Source organism: Bipolaris victoriae, assembly GCF_000527765.1.
Source record: "Bipolaris victoriae FI3 unplaced genomic scaffold scaffold_34, whole genome shotgun sequence".
Classification (NCBI taxonomy): domain Eukaryota; kingdom Fungi; phylum Ascomycota; class Dothideomycetes; order Pleosporales; family Pleosporaceae; genus Bipolaris; species Bipolaris victoriae.
Window position 1 is genome coordinate 102615 of NW_014575358.1, and position 24195 is coordinate 126809.

Here is a 24195-nt window from a genome sequence, read left to right on the forward strand (position 1 = left end):
TTGCGTTACCAAGCCGTCCATATGAATGTGTGCGTGTGCGCGCGCGTGTGTGCATATACTTGGACAGTAAGTATGTACGCAGTAGTACTTATTACCCCACGTAAGAGCAAACGCACATGGGGCGGTACTTGATACACCCGGCTACAACCGCGGCTTCCTCGTTGCAGACAGCCGCCCCGAAATAACGCGCTGCATTCATTCCAATGCCCTGGCAATCCCCGACCAGCACCCCGGTGCAACATGACGTAAAGCCAAAGACAAAACATGAACCGTCGTCATTGTCATCATCATAATCACCCTATGTCTCTTGCTCACGCGTGATGTCCGCTTCCGCTTCTCGCTGCAAAAATAAAAGACTACTACTACCTTCCACTCGTCAGCATGCATAGCCCCACGTGTACAGCAGAAAAGTGTGGAGTAGCTCGTCACCTATCCCTGTTCCACCAACCAAATCTCGAATGCTACAGCAGAATGCCGTCTCAAGCGTCGCCATACTTCCCTGCTCAGCCACACGGTATTTCCCTTTGGCGCACGGATCAAAGTGCTCCTGACGCAACTGCAACCATGGTCGGACGTTGTGTTTATGTGCAGACCAGAGCACCATCATCTTGTTCAACAGGTAAACAGTGCAAACAAACAAACAAACAAATACAGTTCATGAGAATGCATGCCACACAAAACAAGCAAAGCCAGCAAAACACATGCACGTTCCTTCCTATCCAGCAATTACACTACACCCTCCACTAGCCACATGTCAACACAACCACAAAATATACGCGCGCACAGACCTTCTGTCGCTCATTATCCAAACATCCATCTTCCCTACTCCCCAAAACACTTCGCCTTCTTTCAACCTAAAACCATTAGCCTCCAAAACACAACTCGTTATCCGCTCCCTCCCGACAACCACTCGCCAGTCCGTACCAAAATAACATTTCCCTTTTACCCCCCCCTTATCTCCCAAATAAATAAATAAACAAATGATCATCCCTTCCTTGGCAATATCTAAACTTTTGCCCGCACAACCGTCCGCTCAAGTCCGCTCATTTAATGAGACTCGGACAAAAAGCCAAGTCCCGCCAAGTCCTTTACCCCCCAAAACTCTATATCTTTTCTCTCCTTTTGACATTTTTACAAAGTTTGGCTTTCAGTGTTGCGTCCTTGTGACTTTCTCCTGCTCATCTCCCCTTTTTTTCTTTTGGAAATCGGTCGGCAAAGTTCCGGATACAACCATCATCACCACCATAGACAAAACTACGTGCACACACACACACACACAACGCAACTTTTTCTTGTCAAGAATGGAATATTTTTCAACACTAACAAATGTATAATGACACACACACACATACATACACACAGATGTGAAGGGAAAAAAAATCTATTTCTGAATTGGTATACATGTGTTTTAATATTGAGTTGATGATGAAAGAGTCTCCCCCAAAAACAGGGGGTTATATAACAAGTGAAGAACAATAGATTTACTATTTGCAGGTACATGGGCCCCAGAAAAGACTAGTTAATAGTATATTTCATGCGAAATCCCAGTTGCAACCCCCCCATACATCCATGCATTATCCCTTCCAAACCTCGTTTCACATGTCAGAGTCAAACAGAAATAAGACCGATGTACCGTACCAGAAAACCCCTACATCCATCCATCTATCCATATCCCCTCCCCTACCCTCAACTCCTCGCCCTTCCCCCCCCGCACACAGACCCCCATGGCCCCACGACGCACTTCCCCGAGGCCTGTAGTAAGAAAGATCGCCCACCCCATTATCGTGCCTAGCTCTCACCTCCTACATGCCTTACTTACATTTACCCCCCCATGTGCATGCTACCTAACCCCCTGCCCCTAGCATTCCAGTACCAACTCCCTTTCCCACTTCTCCCTCACAAATCGCACTGTCCGTGCAAATACCGCCTCGCGCTCACGTGCCTCATGCTCCGGCACAAAGGAATTGGGGAACTGCGTCCACCCATGCCTGCAACCCGGTGCATGCCAAATCTCCAGTCCGCCATTCTTGGCATTGGAACATGCATTCGAGCTCGATTCTTGGCCTTCGCCATCATCATCATCATCACCGCCCGTCGTGCCGTCCCAATCACCTGCTCGGTCATCGCCAAAGCGTACGGGGCCCGTCCAATTGCTGCTGTTCAGCTTGTCAACCCACACATCACTCTGCACCGCTAGCGAGTCCTTCTCCGGTAGCACAAGGAAAATAGCTGCATTCTTTTGGATATGCTCTGGGTCGTTGAGACCAGGGCTAGCCCGAGGATGCGCCCGTAGTTTCTTGGGCAGGTACGTTGGTCCCAAGATAGAGAACAGACCTGGCTGTCTTGGCTTCTCAACGTGGTGGTCGTCTGGTTTGAGCGCGCTGGGCATGGGCTTCCGCGGGCGTTCGTGGGGCAGCAGCCGTGCGTCGAGAGACGGGTAGAACAGTAGCAGTGGGAGCAGTCGCGGTTGCACTTCGGGTGGTGGGAGGAGCGATGGCCATGATTGGAATGGATCGTCTAGGATTGTTGCTCTACGGTTTGCCGGGAGCGTCGGTGACATGCAATCGTGACCCGCAGGCCCGAGTGTTTGTGATTCCATCATTCCCATCTGCGGACAGGGCGGAACCGATATCGCCATGTTGAGCGCAATGTTGCCTCCGGCTGAGAAACCGGATATCGCCAGATGTGTGGGATCAAGCACCATATCCGTGACATGCTCAATGTGTGGAAGAACCGGCTCTTTTTTGTTCTTCCCCTCCAGCACATTCGTCCGTACCATGGAGTAGTATCTCTGCACCTCTTGCCGCAGGACCTTGCCTGCTTCTGATGTCCCGCTCGTATCTAGAATCGCAGATAGCACATCCTCTGCATCGTGAATCGCCGCGGGGAACTGGTGGAACGGTCCGATGCGATACGACACGCTCAGCACCACGGCCCCCAGCTCACGCGACATCATTGATGCATACGGTGCCTGTTCCAGCGGCGAGCCCATGATGAAGCCGCCTCCATGCACTACAACACGCACCTAGAGTCAGCACACTTGCCACAAGCATCCTGAGGTACACGGGTCCTACACACAGTCCAAAACAACCGGTACATGCCATTCGCCCGTCTCTTTCCGCTGCTGCTCACCCTCAGCATCCGCATCCACCGGCGCCGGCGGCACAAACGTGTACGCGTAGATGAGATGTCCCTTGCGGCTCGGTAGCGCAATCAGGAATGGATGCGGACCCTTCGGCGACGTCAGGTGCAGGATGGATAACGGCACGAAGCGCGGGAGTTGTACGAGCGCCGTCCGCCATTGGATGTGGAATGGGAGCCGGAAAAAATACGCGATCGAGTGCCAAAAGCTGCCCATCGTCGTGGCCGCATAGGGATGAGTTGCGCGATGCTCAGAGCATGCTGCGCGAGGTTCGTCCGACGGCGAGAAAAGGTGCGCTGCGAGTGCTGAGTGAGCAGTCGCCTACGTACGACGTAGAGAGGCGAAGCATGGCGTGTCCCAGCTGCCCAGATTGAGCGCGCTGAAGAAAGGCGGATTCGTGACGTCAGTTCATGAGCCATGTCATCCACAATCGCCATTGCAAGGCGGGAATTATCAATAGTAGTCTTTACCATGCCCCTGCTAGCTGGGCTAAAGCTTCAACGGGTGAAGCTTTGCAAGGATGTCTAGTAGTGCCGAGGCAGAGCACAACTTCTTCATCAGAAGTGGACCCCCTTTGGCATTTTATGTGGTCCCAACCGTCTCCTAGAATTGACTAGTATCTAACCTGACCACACTGCAAATACACCTACAACCAATGGAGCTTCACGATTCTGCATCTACTACCCACCTTTTGGTGGCTAGATACGAACAAAACACTTCTTTCATCCTTGAACTCTCACAATCACACATAGCTCATTCATCAGCTTCTCCACATATAATTGACATTTTGTCTACGTGGACAGGCTACTATAGTCTCCTTCCCACAAATGATCCCATGATCCGCTCCTGCTGAAATCCCTTTGTGAAATCTCCATCAAAGAGATGCTGCTACCGCACCATGCCGTGAAGCCTTAACCATGAGCCCATCAAGTACAGTCAGCAATGAGCCGCATCGATATAGCTATCGAGCACAGTCGAAGAGTGCGCAAGCTACATGGTACCTCTGGATAGCTCACCAAGATGCAACCTTGTTGTCAGCATCTGCAGAGAAGCCCTCACCATCAAACCCCCCAGCACTACCAAAGCCAGCAGCTGCATCGTTACCAAAGGTGGCACCAACGTCAAATCCGCCAGCCTCTCCGCCAAAACCACCACCAAGGCCATCGTCAGACTCGTCGTCAGTGCCATCATGCCACTCAATCGCCGACGGGTTTTGAGGCTTGAACTCCTCAAGGAAGTCGCTCACCTCCTGCCCCGATTCGATGAGAACTTTGACCATATCTTCAGCAATATCCTTGTTGTCGTCGTTGAAGAATGAGGTGGCTTTTCCTTCGTTGCCAATACGCGCGGTGCGGCCAATGCGATGAACGTACTCAGTGATGCCACCGTGCTGGCTTGAGGGTAGGTCGTAGTTGATGACATGCTTAACGTTGGCGACATCGAGACCACGAGCAGTAACACCAGTGGCGACCAGAATAGGGCAACGGCCAGTCCGGAACGAACGACTATTTATACTTTTAGTAGCAGTTCATCTCAGCTAGGTAGTGAGTACTTACAGAGCATCCTCGCGCTCACGCTGAGTGCGATCTGAATGGATTGAAGTGACGGGCAAGCCTTTGTTGTACAGAAAGTCGTCGACCTTATCGCATTTGTACTTGGTGTTGACGAAGATGAGGGAACGCTGTGGGCCACCAGAAAAGAGCAAATCGAAGAGCGCTTCGTTCTTATCAGTTTCCTCAACGAAGCGAATCTCCTGCTTGATGTTGCGATGAGTGCTGCCGACCCTTCCTACTTTGATTCGAACAAAGGCTTCTTCCATGTACTCCTTGGCAAGCCTACGAGCAGCTTTAGAGAAGGTGGCAGAGAGCATGACAATGGTATGATCCGCATCGGAGTTGACGTCTGCAACAATCATCAGCAAATAGAAAAGTAAAAGAGTCGGTAAATCATACCAGCACCCGAGAACACTTTCTCCATGGCTTCCTCCCAGCCGCTCGAAAGTAACTCGTCAGCTTCGTCGACGACGGTGAACCTGTTAGCTTGTCAGTGCATAAATTCCATGAAAAGTAATCTAGTTAGCGTACTTGAGGCGGCGGAGCGACAGGAGATTGTTGTTCTGCATAAAGTCCATGAGGCGTCCTGGAGTGGCAATCAGGATGTCACAGCCCATCTCGAGCTGCTCGCGCTGATTCCTAGTGGGAGCACCTCCATACACAACGCAAGGGCGCAACATTGTACGGTAGCACAGGCGACGAGTCAGGTCGAACGTCTGAGTAGCGAGCTCGCGGGTAGGACACACAACCAATACCAGAGGCTCGGCACGGACCCGGTCTGTAAGAGGGTTGTAGCGGGCTGGGTTGGGTCGAGGTGCCGCCAACTGGCGAGCTTTACCCATGAGCTTTGAGAGGATGGGAATCAGGAATGCAGCAGTCTTTCCAGATCCTGGGCACTGTCAGTGATGTTTCGAGTAACGCAATGCCGACGATACTTACCAGTTTGCGCAATAGCGACCACGTCGTTCCCAGTCAGAATGGCTGGGATACAATACGACTGGATAGGAGTTGGAGCACCATATTGGCACAACTTGACATTCTTAAGCATGACCGGGTGCAGACCAGCATCTTCAAACTATGCCAATGATTAGTACAGATTATTGAAGTGAGAATGAGTATCTTACGTTGCGAACAGGGTTGATCTTGGTAGGGCCTTGAACAGTGACTTCGAATGAGAGAGCGCTGATCGCACTGCCGGCACGCTGCAGATACTCATCCTGGAAGAGCATCTTCTCCAGCTCAGGATTGGGCTCACCGACATCGCCAAACTCATCATCCCACTGATAGACGGCGGCATCGGACAGCCAGGGAGCGGCGTCGCGAGTCTCGTCTGCAGCAGGCGTGCCGCCGACGACAGTATCATACTGGAAGGGGATTGGGTTGGTCCATCCAGCCTCTTTGGCACGGGCGAGATCTTTTGCCAGCTGCTCCGCGCGGTCTGCAGCAGCGCCAGCAACGGTCTCAGGCGGATCTTTCTTAGACATGTTGGCAATGGTAGGTAGTGTAGTGGTGGTGCTGAGAGCAAGACAGTAGTTGAGAGACAGGTAAGAAGTGTTTTGTGATTCAGGTGAGGTGAGTAGGAGATTGCAAACGGTTGTTTGCTCAATGCATACTGAAATGGCAGGCACTGTGCGTCACCGCGTGGCTTGGCACGATCCTACCTGCAGACCTTGACGGCGACGACGGGGACAGGTGAGAGAGTTTTAGGTGAAGTGAGATAGATACGGATGGTCTGTAGTCGTCGTGTGCCGGATAGGTGGGCATTGAGGTTCTGGGAAGCAACTTTCAGCACGAGCAATGAAGAACTGAAGAATGCAACCATTTATCATACGCATGCCTATAGAATAGGGTCATGGGATGATACGTGAGTGTTTTCAGATGCCGATCTATGCTATGAGATCACTGAGGGTATCATGGAAGTTCTTCTGTTATTTCATGCAGCGAGAGCGTCCCCCCTGCCGGCACTGCGTGACAAGCGGCATAATCACTAGTCAATATGCATCTGTAAGAATCGGAATACTTGCTCAACAGTACAGCCCTGACGAGTAGCATATGGCTATTACCAAATACAAGTCAACAAGGGTACCAAGGCCTACGAATAGCGCAGAAGTACATTGCAGGCCTGGGTAGTCTCAAAGCGATAATGGTCGAAGCTGGGAATAGCATCCAAAGTGAAAATACATCCTGTAGTCTAGGCAGCCATCAGGCCAATATAATTTCTGTTCCAACTTTAGCTGTATCCTACAATCAGCCTCCAAGGGGGTTTCGTACACAAAGAAATGCGATCTAATTAGCTCCGAGAACCTCTATGCTCATTAGTTGCACAGCTATGCCAATATATCGGGAGCCTCCGTAGTATTCAGATAGCGTCTAGTCACGTAATAAACGCTAGAATCTCCTCCAATCCAATCAGCTCAAAAGCTAGCTCAAAAAAAAACGAGCAAAAAAACAAGAAAACGAACTAGAAGGCTAACCAAAGAACCACCCAGAAAATGAAGTAGAAAACAATCCAACAAGAAACAGGAAGGAGTCTCTCATTGATGCCGGATATGAAAGCAAGAGAGGCACGGTTGGAGATCGTGGCTTACAGAGGTTTGTGTCAGAAGGTAATGATCATCGCGGAGCGTACAGGTCACGTTTTGTGCTATCACGTCAAGGCAGTGCCGTCAGTGATGGCAGGATAGATCTGTGATAACAGATGAGGAGTCCGATAACAGGGCTGGAAGCAATAAGGAGATAAGGATAGATGGATTTCGTTAGTACTCTCGCTACAGTCAACTTGAATTGTGCTTTTTTATTAACTAGCTTACTTAACAAGAATATTACTTGTCAGTCTATAGCAATACAGATGAGTTGTTGTTAAACCCCGCTGTTCTAGCGCATGCCACTATACCGAATCGCTAGACAAAAGTCACAGCATACCTCGTAACTGGCTCGCCCTAACCAAGACTGAGATAAGTATATCGCAACCCTGTGTAACAAACAAGTCAAACGGCCGGGTTTACATAGAAGCTGTTAGAGTTGAAAAAAAAATTAGTTGTATGGAATGATACGGACAGCTATCTGAAATGGTTAGATACAATCGCTCGAAAATTGGTGGCAGTAGTCAATGAAAGAGGGAATTTCAAAGCTTCTTCTGCGCTAAAACCCAAAAAATCCTTTCCGTGGTCTCAGAAATTCGAACAGTAGATAGTTCTTGGTACTAAGTTGATCTGCATGTAATGTTATACACAAAGGGATGTGGCTGGCTTAACATGTCTCATGCCTACGTCATTGCCTCCTTGCTCGTGCACGCGACCTCGCAGCTGATCTTGTTTATCTCAACTGGGGTACCCACCCATCTGGAATCCCCCAGATTCCCAGAAAAACAACCCCAAAATCCGATATACCCCTCCAAACCATGAACGACCCCGGGCTCGATGAGCCGGCGCAAGAAGCCGCCCAGGATGTCGAAAATAAAATACAGGCCGAAGATGAGCAAGCTGAACGCGAGGAACGGGAGTATCTTGATCCAAGTTATGTAACCAGTATTATTATGACTACGTATTCATAGTTTAATTTGGGCTAATCAAGTAAACAGTCGATGGTGGTTTGCATCTACAGCAAGTCCACTCATAGCGGGAACCTTTGGTCCAATTGCAAACGGCATGTCCATCTGCGCCCTGGTTGAAAAGTGGCGCGTATACATCCCACCTGGCAGCGACGAGGCCCACGGAACCAAAATCGCAGATCCGAAATGGCTCATTGCGGTGAACTCGGTATCCCTCGTTTTTGCCCTATCGGCAAATGCTAGTCTACTGCTCAACATGTCGAGAAGACTCAAATTCGCTATTGCGCAACCCATTACCATCATTGGGTTTTACATGGCTAGCTTCCTGCTCATAGCGCTGGTTGGAGTGGCTTCGTCGTCGGTCTTTCGTATTCAGCCTATGCAACAACATGCGCTGAGTCAGGCTTTTTACTATGCGATTATGGCGGCTGGAGTTTACTTTATCATCGCGTCTTTGATGATGTTTACGGCTTTTGGAGCGTACACTGGGCATTATGATCGCGAGTTCCGGCTCACAGCTAGTCAGCGGACGCTGATGCTACAGACCATTGCCTTTGTGTGTTATCTCCTCATAGGAGCTCTAATATTTTCTTACGTGGAAAACTGGGCGTTTTTGGACGCAGTCTTCTGGGCTAATTTCACACTGCTTACTATGGGATTCGGCGGAGAGTTTGTGCCAAAAACGCACACGGGCCGCTCTTTGTTGATTCCATACGCCATTGGAGGGCTAGTAACGGTCGGTCTGGTAATCGGATCCATTAGGTCACTTGTGCTCGAGCATGGGAAACAAAAGATGACGGCTCGGTTCACAGAAGTCAAGAGACAGAAGGTACTGGAGTCGATTGATGAGGAAACGAAGACGATACGTATTTCGCTTTTCGAAAAAGTGAGGTTTTGCTCAAGGGGCTTGAAGGAATCGCAAAGACGTGAGCAAGAGTTTCGCGTTATGCGACGTGTGCAAGAATTATCTGAAAGGAAGAGAAGGTATACTGCCTTGGCACTGTCAACAGCTGCGGCGTTAATGCTCTGGTTCATGGGAGCTCTGGTGTTCTGGTACTCAGAAGAACCACAAGGATTCTCCTATTTTGTCTCCCTCTACTACGCATACGTGTCACTCCTGACGATTGGTTACGGTGACTATGTCGTTCAAAGCAATGCCGGCAAGGCCTTCATGGTATTCTGGAGCTTGGTCGCGGTCCCTACCCTTACTATTCTCATCTCCAACATGGGAGACACGGTCATCAAAGCTTTCAAAGACTTCACGATTTGGCTTGGCTCCCTCACTGTCTTACCCGATGAAGAAGGCTTAAGTGCTGCACTCAAGGTTGGATGGACAAGAATCAAGAAGGGCAAGTGGGACAAGAAAGCCTACCAAGACGATTCTGCAAGCGAACACAAGCATTACACTCAAGACCGACTAACAACATACGCCGAAGAAGCAGAGTTTGGAGACAAAGAAAGGGAAGCAAGCCAATACGATGACAATCTTGAATTAGACACCCACTTCTACCACTACGTCCTCGCAAAAGAAATCCGCACCCTTATAAAAGATCTCGAGACAGAGCCATCCAAGCAATACGAATACCACGAATGGGAATATTACCTACACCTAATCGGCCAGAGCGAAAGCGACGCCTCGAACCACCGGCGGCCCCACGCCCATACCCACTACGACGACGGCGAAGCCCCCGATATCGGGTCTGCAGGCGATAGCAAGCAGCAGCGCTGGAGCTGGCTTGGCCTCCGTAGTCCGCTCATGGGCAACGTGTCCGAGCCGCAGTGGCTGCTTCAGAGATTGACTACGACGCTTGAGAGGGCGATGCTTAGGATAAGTCTGGGGGATAGTAAGGCTAAGAGGGCGAGACCACCTGTTTCGTTGCGAGAATTAAGAGGTTCGGGTAGGGGGAAGGTTTCGCAGGAGACAAAGGGAAATATGAGGGTTGAGGGGCGGGGAGGAGAGAAGGATTCTGCGCATTGAGGGGGTGGAGAACGATACTTGTATAAACTTAACCACTGAATCCGAGTCGTAATGTATTATTAAATATATACAGATGAAGCGGTGTTCGCATGGCCAAAAGAGGAGACTCATCCTTTGCAAACTACCTACTTTAATCGTCCAAAATCGGCCTTCAGCTCAACGTCTCCCTCCTCATCCAGTACCTTGCCTCGGTCCCACTCCCTAGCCTCTCCTTTTCCTTTCCAAACCACATCCTCCTCATTCTGTCCTTCTCCTCTCTCCCACTTCCTCACTTGTTCATCTGTGAATCCCGCAGACTTGAGACGTTCGGCGCCCTGTTGCTTCCAGCGTGCGCGGTCACGCAGCGCCTCTAAAGCATCACCCCAGTCGTCTTCATTATCAGAGTCCGCACGGACGTCGACTTTAGGGTCGTAGGTAGACGAGAAACGTGATTCGATACCCATAGAGTTTGGTTTGAAAGCGCCGCGGCCTTTGGAGCGTACCGTGGGTTCGGAAGATGGCGGAAGCGGGCCGACAATGGCTTCGAGAGGATCGGAATCAGATGCTGGGGAAGCGGCATGCCTTTTGGAGCTTGGGCGGTTTTTGTACCGATCAGATCTACGTTCGGAGCTTTTTTCGGTGTCTCTAGGAGAGCGTCCTCTATGTTTGTGCTGTTTTTCATGCCGATCATAGTGTCGAGGTGGTGGTGATCGGGATTGTGAAGTTGTACCAGAGTATGACCTTCGTCTTCTGTGTCTGCGCTCTTCGCGGTCTCTCCTCCGTGACCTCCGTTCATCAGAGTCGCTTCCTCTGTGCCTGTGAGCCTTGTCGTGAGGTGACCTTGACCGTCTACGTTTCCGCCGAGAAGAATCCCTCTCGTCATCACTGTCGTATCTCCTTTTGTGGCGCTTTCTGTCTCGGTGTCGGTGGGGCGAAGTATTCTTGGAAGATTCCCGCTCTTTACTTCTTCGTCGTCTCCTATGCCTGTCTTCGTCCTCACTATGGTCACGCCGTCTATCAGAGTGTGTTTTTGTGATATCAACATCCCCTGGGACTGGAGTCAATCTTCCCGGAGCTCTTCTTTCTTGCTCCTCTTCATGGTGCGTCTCTCTTCTTTTGCGCTCACGGTTCATCGTCCTCAGTCGCGCACGAGACTCTTCCGCCTCTTTCGCAAGCAGCGCTGCATTGTGACGGTCGGTTTGACGGATGATGTTTCGTAAGAAGTTCTTGTTCGGTTTTGGGGCGCTGGAATTTGCTCTAAGACAAGTCAGCATTGACCATCTGGATAGAGAGTGTTGTTGTACTTTCAACGCTCATATAACGCCATGACTGGCACACAGGCTTGGAACGCACCTCCTAGGGTTGAAGGCATCGATGCCGACAAGCTCATATTTCTTTGTTGCGTTCTTTGCGTCTTGCTTCAGTAGCTCTGCAACATATTCGTCGTCGTCTATGTTCTTCGCCATAATTCGTGGTGGTCTTGGTGACCAGAAAAGGGCGAGGATTGCTAAAGATCAAAGCTCCTGAGATGCTTGGAGAATGATGTGCGATCATTCCAACGAACAACACTAGTCTACATGCGGTAACTGCCGCGGGGAAATCTGCCATCAGATGCCAGCCGCGACCGTCGCCAAAACAAACACTTGAATTCCTTCATACTCTAGAACACAGGATATAGCAAGCAAAATGGGTCCCAAAAGAAAGTCTGCGGTTCCGACACCAGCATCAGCGTTAGAACAGTTACAGCAATCACAGTCACTCAAGCTCCTGGCCATTGCGGAGACACTGGCTCCAAAAGATCTCCCTCAAACTGGAAAGAAGCGCAACTCTGCAGCATCTGAGGATAGCGAACAGAATAGCGACACACATCCTGCAGCCCTCGAAGCTGATTTGTTACATTACAAAGTAGGCAGGGGGTCTGAGAATTTGTCTTGAGTGGGGTCTAATCACGACGACAGGAACTATTCAGCAAACTCCGCTTCAGTTATGTCGAACAAGTCACCAAAGAAAAGTTCTTGCGCAGCATCACTGAGAACCCGCCTCGTCTCGTTGACGCTCACGAGAACGACGAGAAGGAGAAGGAGATACTGGGCCTGAAAGCAGAGCTCAAGAAGCGCAAGCTGGAGGTGGCCGACATCTTGAAGCAGTTGGAAGACAAGGGCAAGGAGCTCGCGATACGCTACGAGGGCGTGCAGTTACGGACGCAACAGCTTGAGTCTCTTCCAACCGAAATTGAAGGGCTGGAGGCGAACATTGAACGATTGAAGCACGAACAAGCGCCAGCCTCAACCAATCCCGAGCTTGCTCTCCCGCTTCCTGAGACTCAGCGAGTGCTCAGCGAACGAGAAGCAGAGCTTGCAGCTCTCAACGCACAGATTGCCAGTCTCCAGGCCACTATTCCGAACCGAGGTAGAGATTTGGAGAAGCTGGAGCGTGAGTTGAGGCCACTGGAGACACAAAAGCAAGGAACGGTAGCGGCGGCCAGAGAAGCTCAGAGGAGGAGGGAAGAGGGCGGTGGTATAGGGGACGAATTGGAGGAGCGAGGCAGGTGGCTCCGGGCATCTGAAAAGGCGCTAAAGGAAATGCTAGAGGTAGAGGGGTGAGGATTTCACAAGCAAGCATGGGATTGGCGTGGCTGTGCTGGCGTTATGGGTGTAGGGACACGGGACGAGCACTCGAGATACCACTGATTTCAATGTTGATTTTGTCTTTTTTTCCGCATTGGTATTGTAGTCGAGCAGCCTTGTGGCTCGAGTATTTAACAAGGCAGCTGGTGGCCCTACAGATGCCGCTGCAACGGCAACGACATCATCATCATAGTAGCGGTTCGCCTCATTGCCAGCGCATCGCGCACCAAGGGCGGCCATGGGGGCTAAAGCATCTCGGGAGCCGGCTCGTCGCTTGGAACGGTAATCAGGCGGCTGGGGCAGGGGCGGTTGGGCGCTGTGATTGGCCGGCCCCAGCCACTCACCGCTATGCACCTATCGATTACGTTGCCCGGCCAAAAAAACTCATAAACATGCAGGCGGCTGGGCCCGGCGGTCTCGTCGAGCTGGCTGCTACCGCTTCCCATGTCCCAGGACACCTGCAGCTCTCCAGAAACATCTTTGTTAAACCCTAACCGCATACCCGGAGACCCTTTGTGTACTCGACCTCGACTCTCGCTCACCATCGCGAGCTGACGTTCACCCCACCAAGGCGAGCTGTCCACCCGGACACGCTCAGAACCCAACTCCTCAGGCCCCAACCAGCCTCCGCATTTTGACGGCGCGAAGCTTCCCTTCGCTCCCCTTACGCCTGTAACGACGTCACGACAGTTTGCTTCCCGTTCATTGCTACATGCGCGCATTGTTATAGCGACTATCCAATCTTTTTTTTGACGTTGAAGCCGCCCACAGTCGGCAGCTTTCGCGTCCATCATCGCGGCACCACCAGACCGTTGGACCGTCTAATTGACCCTTGACTCGAGGAATCTTCCTAACACAATGTCCAATGGACTCTCGGACCCAGGGACGAGTGTCTACTCGTCGGGCTCCATGCATGTCGGAGACGGAACATGGGACTCGCAGCGCAACACGTTCTTGCTCCCCAATCTGCAGGGACTGAACTTTGAGACAACGCGCTTGAATGGTACGAATAGTATGCTATTAGACATGGCGACGAAGCTAACCTTTTAGGCATGGGCAATCGCTTTCGTAACATGCCTGGTTACAAGGCCCTCATAACCGCTCACGGCGTACTAGCAGTAGTTACATTCTTATTCGTAATCCCTGCTGCCATTTTTATGGCCAGTTTCTACCACCGGAACCCGCGTACTGCCTTGCGATTCCACATCTGGCTGCAGGTCTCCGCGGTACTCCTCTCGACTGCTGCCATTGTCTGTGCCTTCCAAGCCGTGGGTCTTGAGAGGTCTCTAACCAACCCGCATCATGGCATCGGCGTAGGCTTGTACACTCTTGTCGTCGTCCAAGCCTTCGGTGGCTCGGTTATCCACAGACTAGAAAAAGGCAAGGAGAGATACAAGATTCCTCTTACGCTTATGGTATGTATACAACAGATAGTAGCATGACTCATTACTGACACCTGCAGATTCACCAATGGCTAGGACGAGCCATTGCACTGCTCGGAATTGCGCAGGTTCCACTAGGTCTAACCTTGTACGGATCGCCACTGGTTCTGTTTATACTCTTCGCCGTCTGGACATTTATCCTCGTGATCCTCTACTTTATCCTGTCGTACAGGAGCCAGCCAGAATTGGACTTTGACGATCGTAGCACTTATATAACCGATCGCTCGTACAGTACCAGACGCAGTCGCCGAAGCAGGGGCCCAGGTGTGGGAAGGGTTGCAGCAGCAGGAGCAGCAGGAGCGGGTTTAGCTGCATTGGGTTCAGGAAGATCTCGAAGCCGGACTCGCAGCAGACACGGCGGAACAGCCATCAGCTCCCGAAGGGATTCTCGCTCTCGTGTCACCGCTTCTGACTTTACGGAATCTTACCTGAGCGATGAAAAATACGGTGCCGACCGCAACAAAGGAAGTACTTGGAAGGATCGCCTTCTCGGAGCTGGAGCTGCCGTTGGGGGTATTTTCGCTGTCAAAAAGCTATTTAACCGTAAAGAAAAGCGTCCTCCAACTGAGACCGGAAGCGATTTCAGCTACAGCCGCGGATTGGGCCCTTCTGAAGTCACTCAGACCGACATTTCAAGGCTAGAAGAAGGACGCGCCCCCGGATCTCCAGCAAACCGTAGAGACGACTGGCGTCGTGTCGAGGAACGTGATACCCAAGTGTCGGCAATGACTGGAAGCAACCTACGATCGAACCATCGCCAAACGAGAAGTGTGACATCTATAGACTCTTTCGATAGTCGGACCAGCTTCAGCGACGAGACCGACATGAGGCCCAAGGATCGTTCTTACGGACTGAAGGAGGGGGTTGCTACTCTTGGTGTATTCGGCTTTCTCAAGCACTCTCTGAGCAAACGCAGCAAGAAGAGGGAGGACGAGCATGTGGAAGAAATGAGGGAGCAAGACATGGAAGAAGAACGCATCGCTCGCATGAACAGCCAACGCCGCAAAAAGTACGGTGCTGATAGCACTCCCCCGCGCAGGGGAGGACGACCTCCATCGACTATACTTTCAGACAGCGATATGACCGGTATCACACCCTCCGTAGCCCGTCCGCCCATGGAATCTACCGTCACGCCCTCAGTGAACCCTCATCGACCCCCTCGCGCTGGCGTCTACAGTGTCTTGTCGGACTCTGGATCAGAAGCTTACGACTCCCCTGGAGGCCGTCATCATCAACGACGTCGCACTGCGGGCGATGCAGCTGGAGGCACAGTCATCTCAGCAGCTTCACAATCCAAGCATCGACGCCGAGGCAGTAGAGATGATGTTGCATCTCCCCCTGTATCTGTCAAAGTCAAGATGCACAACGACGGACGCCATGTTACTTTGCGACGACTCAATGAAGAGGAGGCAGCCGCAGAGCGTGAAGCAAGGAAAAAGGATCGTCAACGAAAGAACCGCGCTGGAAGTGTTAGTTCATTGAGCGGTATCGGTGGCGACCGCTGGCGCAGGACTGAAGCCATGGAAGCGGCGCAAGCGCAGGAAATGGCACAACAAGCTGGCATACCTCCTCCACCTCCAATGCCAGGCTCGACACCTCTGCGCATGCCCGAGGCTACCATTCCCCCACCTCCTGCCGGCCCATCCGGAGCTTATGACCAACCCGGACCCAGCAATCTTTCTCCACCTCCAATGCCGGGTGCGGTAGATACTGTCCTAAGCAGTCCTCCGGGTACTCAAATCCATGGTACCGAGACAGACCTTAGCAACTACGACACCAACAGGCGTAGACGGAGAGCAGAAAGAGCCCAGGCCAAACAGGCTAGGCTAGGCGGAAGTCGGGTTGAGTTCTCCTAATTGTTGATTTTTTTTTGCATGAAACGAGACGAGAGAAAAAAAGAGTGGTCGCTTATGACAGACATTTGTATGTGTGCGAACTGCATTGTTTTCCGGCGTCATGATTGTGTATGTATGTATGTAAAGTGAGTGAGAGGTGACGTTTGGCATGTTATATGATTGAGCGGTTGTTTTTGACCCATTGGCGCCATACGTTGCGCACTTGTTCATAGATTGAATTAGTTGGTTCTTGTTTTTTGTATAAAATACCATTGGTTATGTTGCTGTGCAGATGATGCGTCTTGTTGTTTGGTTCTTGAATTGTGATTATTGATGTGTAGGTGTTGATAGTTTAAGGTTTCGTTACTTGCTTCTGAAGAGCACGGGTCGTAGGTGTGTGGTGTGTAGGAGCATAAAAAGATGGTAGATTGTGTTGTTTGTTGGTTCAGGCAATGTTGTTGATTAGCATGTTAAAGTCCTGACAAGGTCTGGTAAACAATTCTGATATCGCTTGTTCTTGTCGGTTTGTATTGGACCACTGTTCTGTGCAAGAGGTGAGTGGCTCAGACAGATATGCCGTGTGTCTACAGGTTAGGCTCAATACAGTATATTTAAATTCAAGAGAAGATACTACAAAATCTGTTTGATGGGCGGTATTCAGACGTGCGAGAGCTATTTTTATATCATGCATGTGATAGTAGTCCTGCCTCGGTTGTCTTCATCTCATTCCCACCACTCAATTTGAGAAAGTCGTTGAACTTTTGTTGGCTACCACCTCCTCTTCCGTTGATCTTGTCTCCATCATCCGCCTCTCTAACTGCGTTTCAGTTCTTCAAGACCATACCCCATTCTCTTGTTGATCCCCACAGGGGTATTCAATGTCATCATCCGAACCCTATTTTAACATTCTCGCCAAAGGTAGCCCCGGCATCAAAAAGGCGAAGGGTCGGCCCGCCATCTTTGACGATAGAACGCTGAACACCTAATCACAAAATACGAAGCGGAGGTAAGACCCAAATAGGAAACAGGTTGATCCACTTGCGACTACCCGTATATAACTTTATTTGTACAATAATCCATTGAGTATCCTGCGCCAATATGAAGACTGTAACATCTTACTCGGAGTCTACAATGTGGTCAGTAACAGCGAGCATAGCGGAATAACATCGGAGATAAGGAGGTAGTCCCGAAGGCTTCTGGAGCGGTGAAGGTGTGTCTGCAGCAGATCTCTCATACGACTATGACGTAGCCTGGGATGGCTCGGTGGTATTATCGAGTACATATGAAACAGTGTAGAGCCATGTAATTACAGTACACGCAGGAAGCTTTTTGGTGTAACAGCTTTGTGCCTGATGAGATGGGGCGATTTGCGTGGTACACACACAACAGGCTCGCTAAGCCTAAGATGGCAGACTTTGCGAAGTTTGAGGGTTCGTTTTGTGTATGAGAGTTGAACTGCTAAGTACACTTGTCTTCACGGAACTGTTTCCGCAATTGAGGCGGTAGAAAATTGCAGACTAGTTTAGTTTGCTTCACAGGAAGTAGTATTTTGGTTGGGGTTAATATAAAAAAGTGCCTGCCGTAATCGTGTGTGGCGTCTACCGGTGACCGGAATCCAGTCATTGTTGGCTGTACGGACAAATAAAAACGGCACGCTTGAGAAGCAATTGTCACAAACGACACATAGATTAGATAAACATCTGCTACCAGTACAGAGAGGGTTCGCTTAGAACTGTAGATTACCCGACCCCAGGATGACACGACGATATGAGTAGTCGGTGCAGTGCAAGGCGGCCGATGCATGTCAAGTAGGGAGACGCGGCAATGTCACTGCTATTCATAGGTGACAGCGTATATTTGGGTTGCAACGCTCCCTCCCGTTCATGACTCGCCTGTTGAGCAATGCATACCCTTACAGCACATCAGCCATGTGGTGAAGGGGTTCAAGACGATCATGAGACGATGTTTTGGAATGCTAGCGGCCACGCGGGGCGATGATGGTTGCATGAAGCGCCAGTGAGCCGAGTAGTCTGGATTGGACAGCCCAAAAGCAGGCCACCGCCTGTGGATTGCAGACAAAGATATTTCGACCGTCCAAGAGGGCAATGTGTAGAGGAGTAACGGGTGACGTTGGGCTCCGCGGAGGAGGTGCCAAGCATCACGAATCTTACCACGGGCGCAGCCGCTAGCGAAGCATGAGCGAGCGAGGTACATGTCGCCAGTTCCCCGGATCTACAAAAGCCTCAACACCATGACTATACGTACATGCAAATGTACACAACGCGGGCGGTCTTTCAGGACTTCTCGCGCCTTTTGCAAATTCTATTCGCCGTGACGTCTAGCGTAAACGTAACCGGACGGTGGCAGCACTACTTCTGGAGGCGGGTCCAGCCTCTCCCATTCGTGGTCTCGACGGTCCTGTACCAATTTTGATCGCTGCCGGCAGCATCTCGGAAGCTTGAATGTCACGATCGGATGGTGGAGACCGCAAAAGGCCCTTTAGGGAAGAAGATATAAGTTATCAGGACAGCGCCGCAGCGGCGCGACAGACCTTTTTGGGTCCGCAGTCCCGTATACAGACAGAGAAGAAACAATGTTCGAACGACGCCTAGCAACGGAACGCGGCGGCCCTATGAGACCTCTCCTCGCTCGCCCGCTCGCTATGCCCATCAAGGATCTTTGCCGGGCTTCTTTACCAAACGAGAGGCGAGGGCTGCTGCTGCGCCTCGGTGGACAGCAGCACCTCGTCTGATACGTACACAGACGATCGATTCATGGCTGCTCCTGCTACTACGCACTACGTACACGTCCAGCACACTCGAGCGTCTCTCCATGTCAGGTGCTTTTGAGCTACGTCGAATTGTTGGGTTGCATGACGACAACTGCGGCAAGTATCGACAGCCCCATGTCGCCACACAAAACCTCGACAATGGAGCAAGCCGTTGTCGGCGTTATCAACCCGTGTCTCTCCCATTGTACGGACGCTGCCCAAGCAGCGTGTGTCGTCGGTTCATCAGTCAGGGAGTGAGATGGTCAATTCTAACTTCAGCCTATGTTTCTTGTTAGGCACTTGCGCAGCGTCTGACACCGCACGGCGAAATGAGATTGTGACGTTCCCCTTTGCGCGCGCGGACGAGCAGAGGCGGCGTTTACAGTGGTAACCAGGGACCAGATGAGATCAGGCCAGGCTGCGCAGCGCTGCAGACAGCCCGAGGGGGCTCAGCACCTTTTTGATACCGCGACATGAGCCTTCTCGATGTTCGGGAAAAATATCGCAACAACCCAGGGCATCCATTACGGGCTACTTGCCCAGCGGGGCAACCTCGGCCAGTTACAGGTCGCCCTAAAATCACACTAACATGAAGCTCCCGTCGCTGGCAGGAACCGACCGTGCCATCGCTGCCGCATGCCCAGCGGTCAGCCTGGGATGTTTCTCCAAGCATGGTCCAGCCAGCAGACCGCCTAAGCCCATGGCTTGCGGCCGTGTGGTAAGCGTTAAACCGGCTTCCGACGCGCTGCCCTGCAGACTCCTTCCCCAGTCCGTGGAACCAGGGACTCAGGCCGCTTCTCCAGGCTAGGTCATTGGACTCGCAACCCTCCAGCCCCATCCCGGCTGGTCCAGTGATGCTAACTAGTTGAGTCTAATATGCACTTTCGACGCTTGGGCTCTTCAATCGTCCAGGTTAACCAGGTGCGAATGAGCGTTCATTCAAGCACAATGACACAAGGAACCTTCTACGGTATCTCCCCGAATGTAGTCGCAACATGTCTGTTGTACTAAAAGGAACCAGCGGATCCGCTCGGCGACTGCATTCCTCATCAAGTAGATGACGAGACGTTCCCACACTAGCTTGTCACTCCCTCATGGCTTCCAATCCTACCTCGACTGCTCCGGTCAAGCGAGCCTGCGATAGGTACGTACCGTCGGTACACTCAACGTCGATGCTCCCACACTCACACTGTCGCCCTCGACTACAGCTGCCACCGAAGAAAGGTCAAGTGCATCGGAGAAGGCACCGCGCCATGCAAGAATTGTGTTTCTGCTGGCCTTGCATGCACATACAATGCCATCCCGCAAAAGAAAGGTCCCAAGGGCTCCCGCGCCAAAGTCCTCTCTGAACTCCGCGAAACCCAGCGCAACGCTCAGCTCGCTGCTGGTTACCCTACCGATCTCGGCTTTGACGGACGCTCACTGCCAGCCACATTTGCCCGCACCCAAGGGCTGTTACCCCCCGCTCTCGTCGAGAGCTGCATAGAATACTTCTTCAACCATGTTTACCCCTCAGAGCCTGTCCTGCACCGCCAAAGGGCGCAGGAAGCCGCCGTTGGCATGGACCGCTCCACTGAATCGTACTGTATGATTGTTGCACTGTGTGCATACGTCATGATTCAGGCCAACCACAAACCGCCCGTCAGCGTGCTCCCTCGTCCAGAGATGGCTCACATGTCAAATGTCGGTGTTGGTCACATACTCCTAGAAGAATCAGTCCGCGTGCGACAAGGCTACGACCACCGCGAGAACCCCACGCACACGAGCGTGCTTACCTCGTGGTTTTACAGCGGCTGCTACTTTGGACTGGCGCGAGAGAACACAGCCTGGACATATCTCCGGGAAGCCACAACACACGCGCAACTTCTGGGTATGCACGATGAGGAGACCTACAAACATGATCCCTTGGATGTATCCCGAAAGCGCGTTCTCTACTGGCTTTTGTTCATTGCCGAGCGGTATGTCCACACGCGCTCTGGACTTTTTTCTTTGCCTTTGTTCCATTTTTCTAACGATTTGACAGAACCTACGCTCTACACAAACACCGACCTATCACATTACACCCCACCATACATCCTCCTCAATTAGATGAAGTACCCACGGATCGGCCAATTGCGGTTGGACTAGAACTCATGATCAACATGTTCAAGATTATCGACGACACCTTTATCAACCTGTGGAATCGGGTACACAACACACATGTGAGCGCTGCATGGATAACGCAGGTGCAGACGCAGCTTTCAGAGGCCGTGCCTGCATATTTCGAATGCAGCGAGGCGCAAGAGGTGCAAATTCGTATCACTCAGCAGTGGCTGAAGTCACAGACCTGGCAGCTCAGTGTTTGTCAAGGGCTCGTAAGCAGCGTCGCGAATGACGTGCCGCTCACATTCAAGTACCCGATCGAAATCGCCCGCGACCTGCTCACAATCTCACATCAGTTCTCCCAGCAATCCATGGAAGTCCATGGCGTCGGCTTAGTAAGTAGATTCATTTTCTTTTGCATGCTTGTTCCTGTCTTGACATTGGAGTTCATCCCCGCTCCAGCCCCTCCGTCTCGTGCAGAGACCCCTGTCATATTGCGATCTTACTAGGGCCGCGCTAGCCAACGTCTATCTCTGACGTCCACGTCCTGACTAGCTTAGCCCCCCTCGACCTCACCCCCCTGGTCGTCCCTGCACATCCCACCCTTGCAACGTTTTACCCTATCTGTCAGGTCAGTCATTAGCTAACAGTATTGCAGATCGAGAAATTGTTCGACATAGCCTGTTGTCTGACTGACGTGGTCGCTTGCACATCCTTCTCACCAGACGCGTTTGCCCTTGGACCTCGAGACTATGTATCACGGTTTTTGACACTCATCTCGACACTGCGCGGAGGACAGTCACGATATCTTCCCCTCCTACTGGCCAAACTTTCCGAAGTCCTGCCCAATTTACCGCTTCCCCGATCCCTAAACCTCCCCCAGACGGTTCCCGCATCGACGCTCGGCCTTAATGCTACTGGTTCGGGGACCCTTCCCTCCAATGTCGCCGAAGACTTTTCGGCAAGTCCCGCCTCATCTTCGCCCTCGTACCATTCCAACGATCTCATTCGACGGCTGGCCGCTCAAACTGGTGCCCAACTTCCCTTCAACACGACTCAGCAATCCATGATTCCTGCCCCCACCACCCACGTCGGCGATCTGTCGCTGTACGACACCTCACACAACACTTCACATTCGACGAGCACTGCCAACAGAAGCACCTCGACGACACCTGGTCCATACGAAGCGCCCATGTCACAGTCACGGTCGCAAATTGTAGGACACAGCAACATGCAGATTCCCACATCGCATAGCCATATGCAAAACCACCAGATGGGCGTTAATGCAACAGGATACGATCCCAGGTTTTCCATCCAAAACTACCCTGTGGATCCCATGATGTACAAGCAATAGATTTTATGGACGTCCAGAAGCAGAGCATGAAAGTCCAACAGCGCATATCTTTTTTTCCTTGTCCCAGGCCACAGGCCCATGTATATTTGGTAGTAGGGTATAGTTTTGGCCCATTCAATTTTTTGTGTTCAACTTTCCGTACGGAGACCACCCAAAGAAATTTCGAGTGATTGAAACAACGACAAGAGCACATTTGCAGCAAAAAAACTGGAACCAAGTTTTGAAAGCGACCTGTCAAAATCCGTCAAACGCGTCCGGAACCAGGGTCCAAGACTGAAATCCTACGATTCAGGGCTACCAAGCCACCAAGCTCGCAAGGCCAGCAACGAACGACTATCTCCCGGTAGTCCTTCCGATGTAAAAAAACGATGAGACGGGGGGACATCGCACGTGCGTGTTGGATGAGGTCAGGGCTGGGTGTGGAAAGTCGATGCGAGAAGAAGGGCAGGCATCACATGGATGAAGCGTCGTACCGCAATGCCTCTTTGACGATGGTGCAGCCAGGGCAATAGTTGCGACAGCACCACATCCATGGCACGGTCAGCCTTCTCGAACACGAAGATTACAAAACCATGGGCACATTACGTGCTTGGAAATCTTGGGGCCAACATGGTTGATCGTGGCAGCGAGACAGTTGAGGTGGTACTAGTACTAAGATCCTGGGGCTTGACATGGATGGTGGCAGGTCGAGTGCGGCTGTGCTTGTTCCGCGCTCTCCGCAAACATGCATGATGACGGTGATCCCGGTACATTGTTATTGCGAGTACGAGTTCGGAGGATGCCGAATAGCGTAGAAGGCAACAAATGAGACAAGAGGGAAAGAGCAAGAGGGAGGCGGAAGGGATCCGAGGGAATGGGTTTCTAGTATGCGAAAGAGAAGGGGGGAGTGAGAAAGAAAAAAAAGCGTCCAAGCATACCCAGTCAAATGTACACGCGTACCAATGTTTTTCGAAAATCCATCACATGTGCATGACGATTATGAACTGGCGAGACACGAAGGGGATAGTGCAACCACCATGTACGGCACACTAACGCGCAAGCTAACGCCAAACCCGCTTGCCATGCCGCCCAAGTCACGAAACACGTTGTTGATGGCGACTGCCACGTGACGCGCTTCAATATGCAACACCTGGACTGACTCGCAACCCCCCCATTGGGCTTCAACAGGGCTGTCACTGTCCCCCCTTTGGATACCAATTGCACGGTTCATGTCGAAAGTGTCTCAAGCTTTATCTCTGGGGTCGGCCCGTCTAACGTCGGAGCGTTTTTTTCCTGCCCTCGCTCGCTCCCCTTCTTTGCTAATTTTTTTTTAGCAAGATTCGCAAAAGCTTCCTCTGAGGTGATATCACTGACAGGCCAGGGGTGGGGAAGGGGGGAGGGGGGGCTTGCGTGAGGGGACTAGGGGGAGGGGGCCGTGAGGGAAACCCTTGTTCGAGTTTTCCGCACTTTGGTGAGAGGACGACATGACGAACCCTGGGCCTGGTTCTGGGCATATGGTACTACTACTAAGTACTATGAGGTGGGACGGGTAAGCCTTGCGGAAAGCCCTTTTTGTCTTGGAATTATTCTAGACGTGTGTCGATTGGGTCAGCAAAACGGCGACTTCCTGGGGTTTCTTGGTGGTTATAGTAGGTGGTGACATGCGCCGCGCCCAGTGATACAAAGTAGGCAAAGTGAAGGAGAAATGATTAAGTCCGCCACGATCTCGCAAGCCCTTGGCATGATGAGATAGACGACGGATCGTTCCAAAGTAGTGTTTTTGCAATGGCAGTTGATTGATAGGGCGGGTTAGGCATGTCAGTTGGGGGGGGAAGTGAGCACTATTAGGTTTTAGACAATTTTCCGGTGGGAGCAAATGCGAAGGAGCAGAAAAACTTAGCACG

General features: G+C 51.5%; 7 protein-coding genes across 7 annotated transcripts; 5 read left to right on the forward strand and 2 right to left on the reverse strand.

The window, feature by feature from the left end:
• Nucleotides 1–1858: 1858 nt before the first annotated feature.
• COCVIDRAFT_37009 (hypothetical protein) lies at nt 1859–6179 on the reverse strand (the record flags this gene model as incomplete). Its single annotated transcript, XM_014702039.1, has 8 exons — nt 1859–3012; nt 3079–3350; nt 4159–4647; nt 4699–5044; nt 5095–5174; nt 5227–5584; nt 5635–5770; nt 5820–6179. 8 exons carry the CDS (start codon nt 6177–6179, stop codon nt 1859–1861), a joined length of 3195 nt encoding a protein of 1064 aa, XP_014557525.1.
• A 1916-nt stretch (nt 6180–8095) lies between these two features.
• On the forward strand, nt 8096–10223 carry COCVIDRAFT_96884 (hypothetical protein; the record flags this gene model as incomplete). The annotated part of the gene is made up of 2 exons (XM_014702040.1): nt 8096–8210; nt 8269–10223. The coding sequence occupies 2 exons, from the start codon at nt 8096–8098 to the stop codon at nt 10221–10223; spliced, it is 2070 nt and encodes a 689-aa protein (XP_014557526.1).
• A 125-nt stretch (nt 10224–10348) lies between these two features.
• Nucleotides 10349–11668, reverse strand: COCVIDRAFT_25870 (hypothetical protein; the record flags this gene model as incomplete). Its single annotated transcript, XM_014701985.1, has 2 exons — nt 10349–11459; nt 11556–11668. The coding sequence occupies 2 exons, from the start codon at nt 11666–11668 to the stop codon at nt 10349–10351; spliced, it is 1224 nt and encodes a 407-aa protein (XP_014557471.1).
• Nucleotides 11669–11888: 220 nt separating this feature from the next.
• Nucleotides 11889–12805, forward strand: COCVIDRAFT_15249 (hypothetical protein; the record flags this gene model as incomplete). The annotated part of the gene is made up of 2 exons (XM_014701972.1): nt 11889–12107; nt 12161–12805. 2 exons carry the CDS (start codon nt 11889–11891, stop codon nt 12803–12805), a joined length of 864 nt encoding a protein of 287 aa, XP_014557458.1.
• An 882-nt stretch (nt 12806–13687) lies between these two features.
• COCVIDRAFT_96966 (hypothetical protein) lies at nt 13688–16127 on the forward strand (the record flags this gene model as incomplete). The annotated part of the gene is made up of 3 exons (XM_014702041.1): nt 13688–13832; nt 13880–14244; nt 14292–16127. 3 exons carry the CDS (start codon nt 13688–13690, stop codon nt 16125–16127), a joined length of 2346 nt encoding a protein of 781 aa, XP_014557527.1.
• A 2583-nt stretch (nt 16128–18710) lies between these two features.
• Nucleotides 18711–19172, forward strand: COCVIDRAFT_97056 (hypothetical protein; the record flags this gene model as incomplete). Its single annotated transcript, XM_014702042.1, has 1 exon — nt 18711–19172. A coding segment is annotated over one exon (462 nt), but the record flags the coding sequence as incomplete, so codon positions are not given.
• Nucleotides 19173–19970: 798 nt separating this feature from the next.
• Nucleotides 19971–22312, forward strand: COCVIDRAFT_37014 (hypothetical protein; the record flags this gene model as incomplete). The annotated part of the gene is made up of 4 exons (XM_014702043.1): nt 19971–20020; nt 20085–20834; nt 20900–21353; nt 21617–22312. The coding sequence occupies 4 exons, from the start codon at nt 19971–19973 to the stop codon at nt 22310–22312; spliced, it is 1950 nt and encodes a 649-aa protein (XP_014557529.1).
• Nucleotides 22313–24195: the final 1883 nt, after the last annotated feature.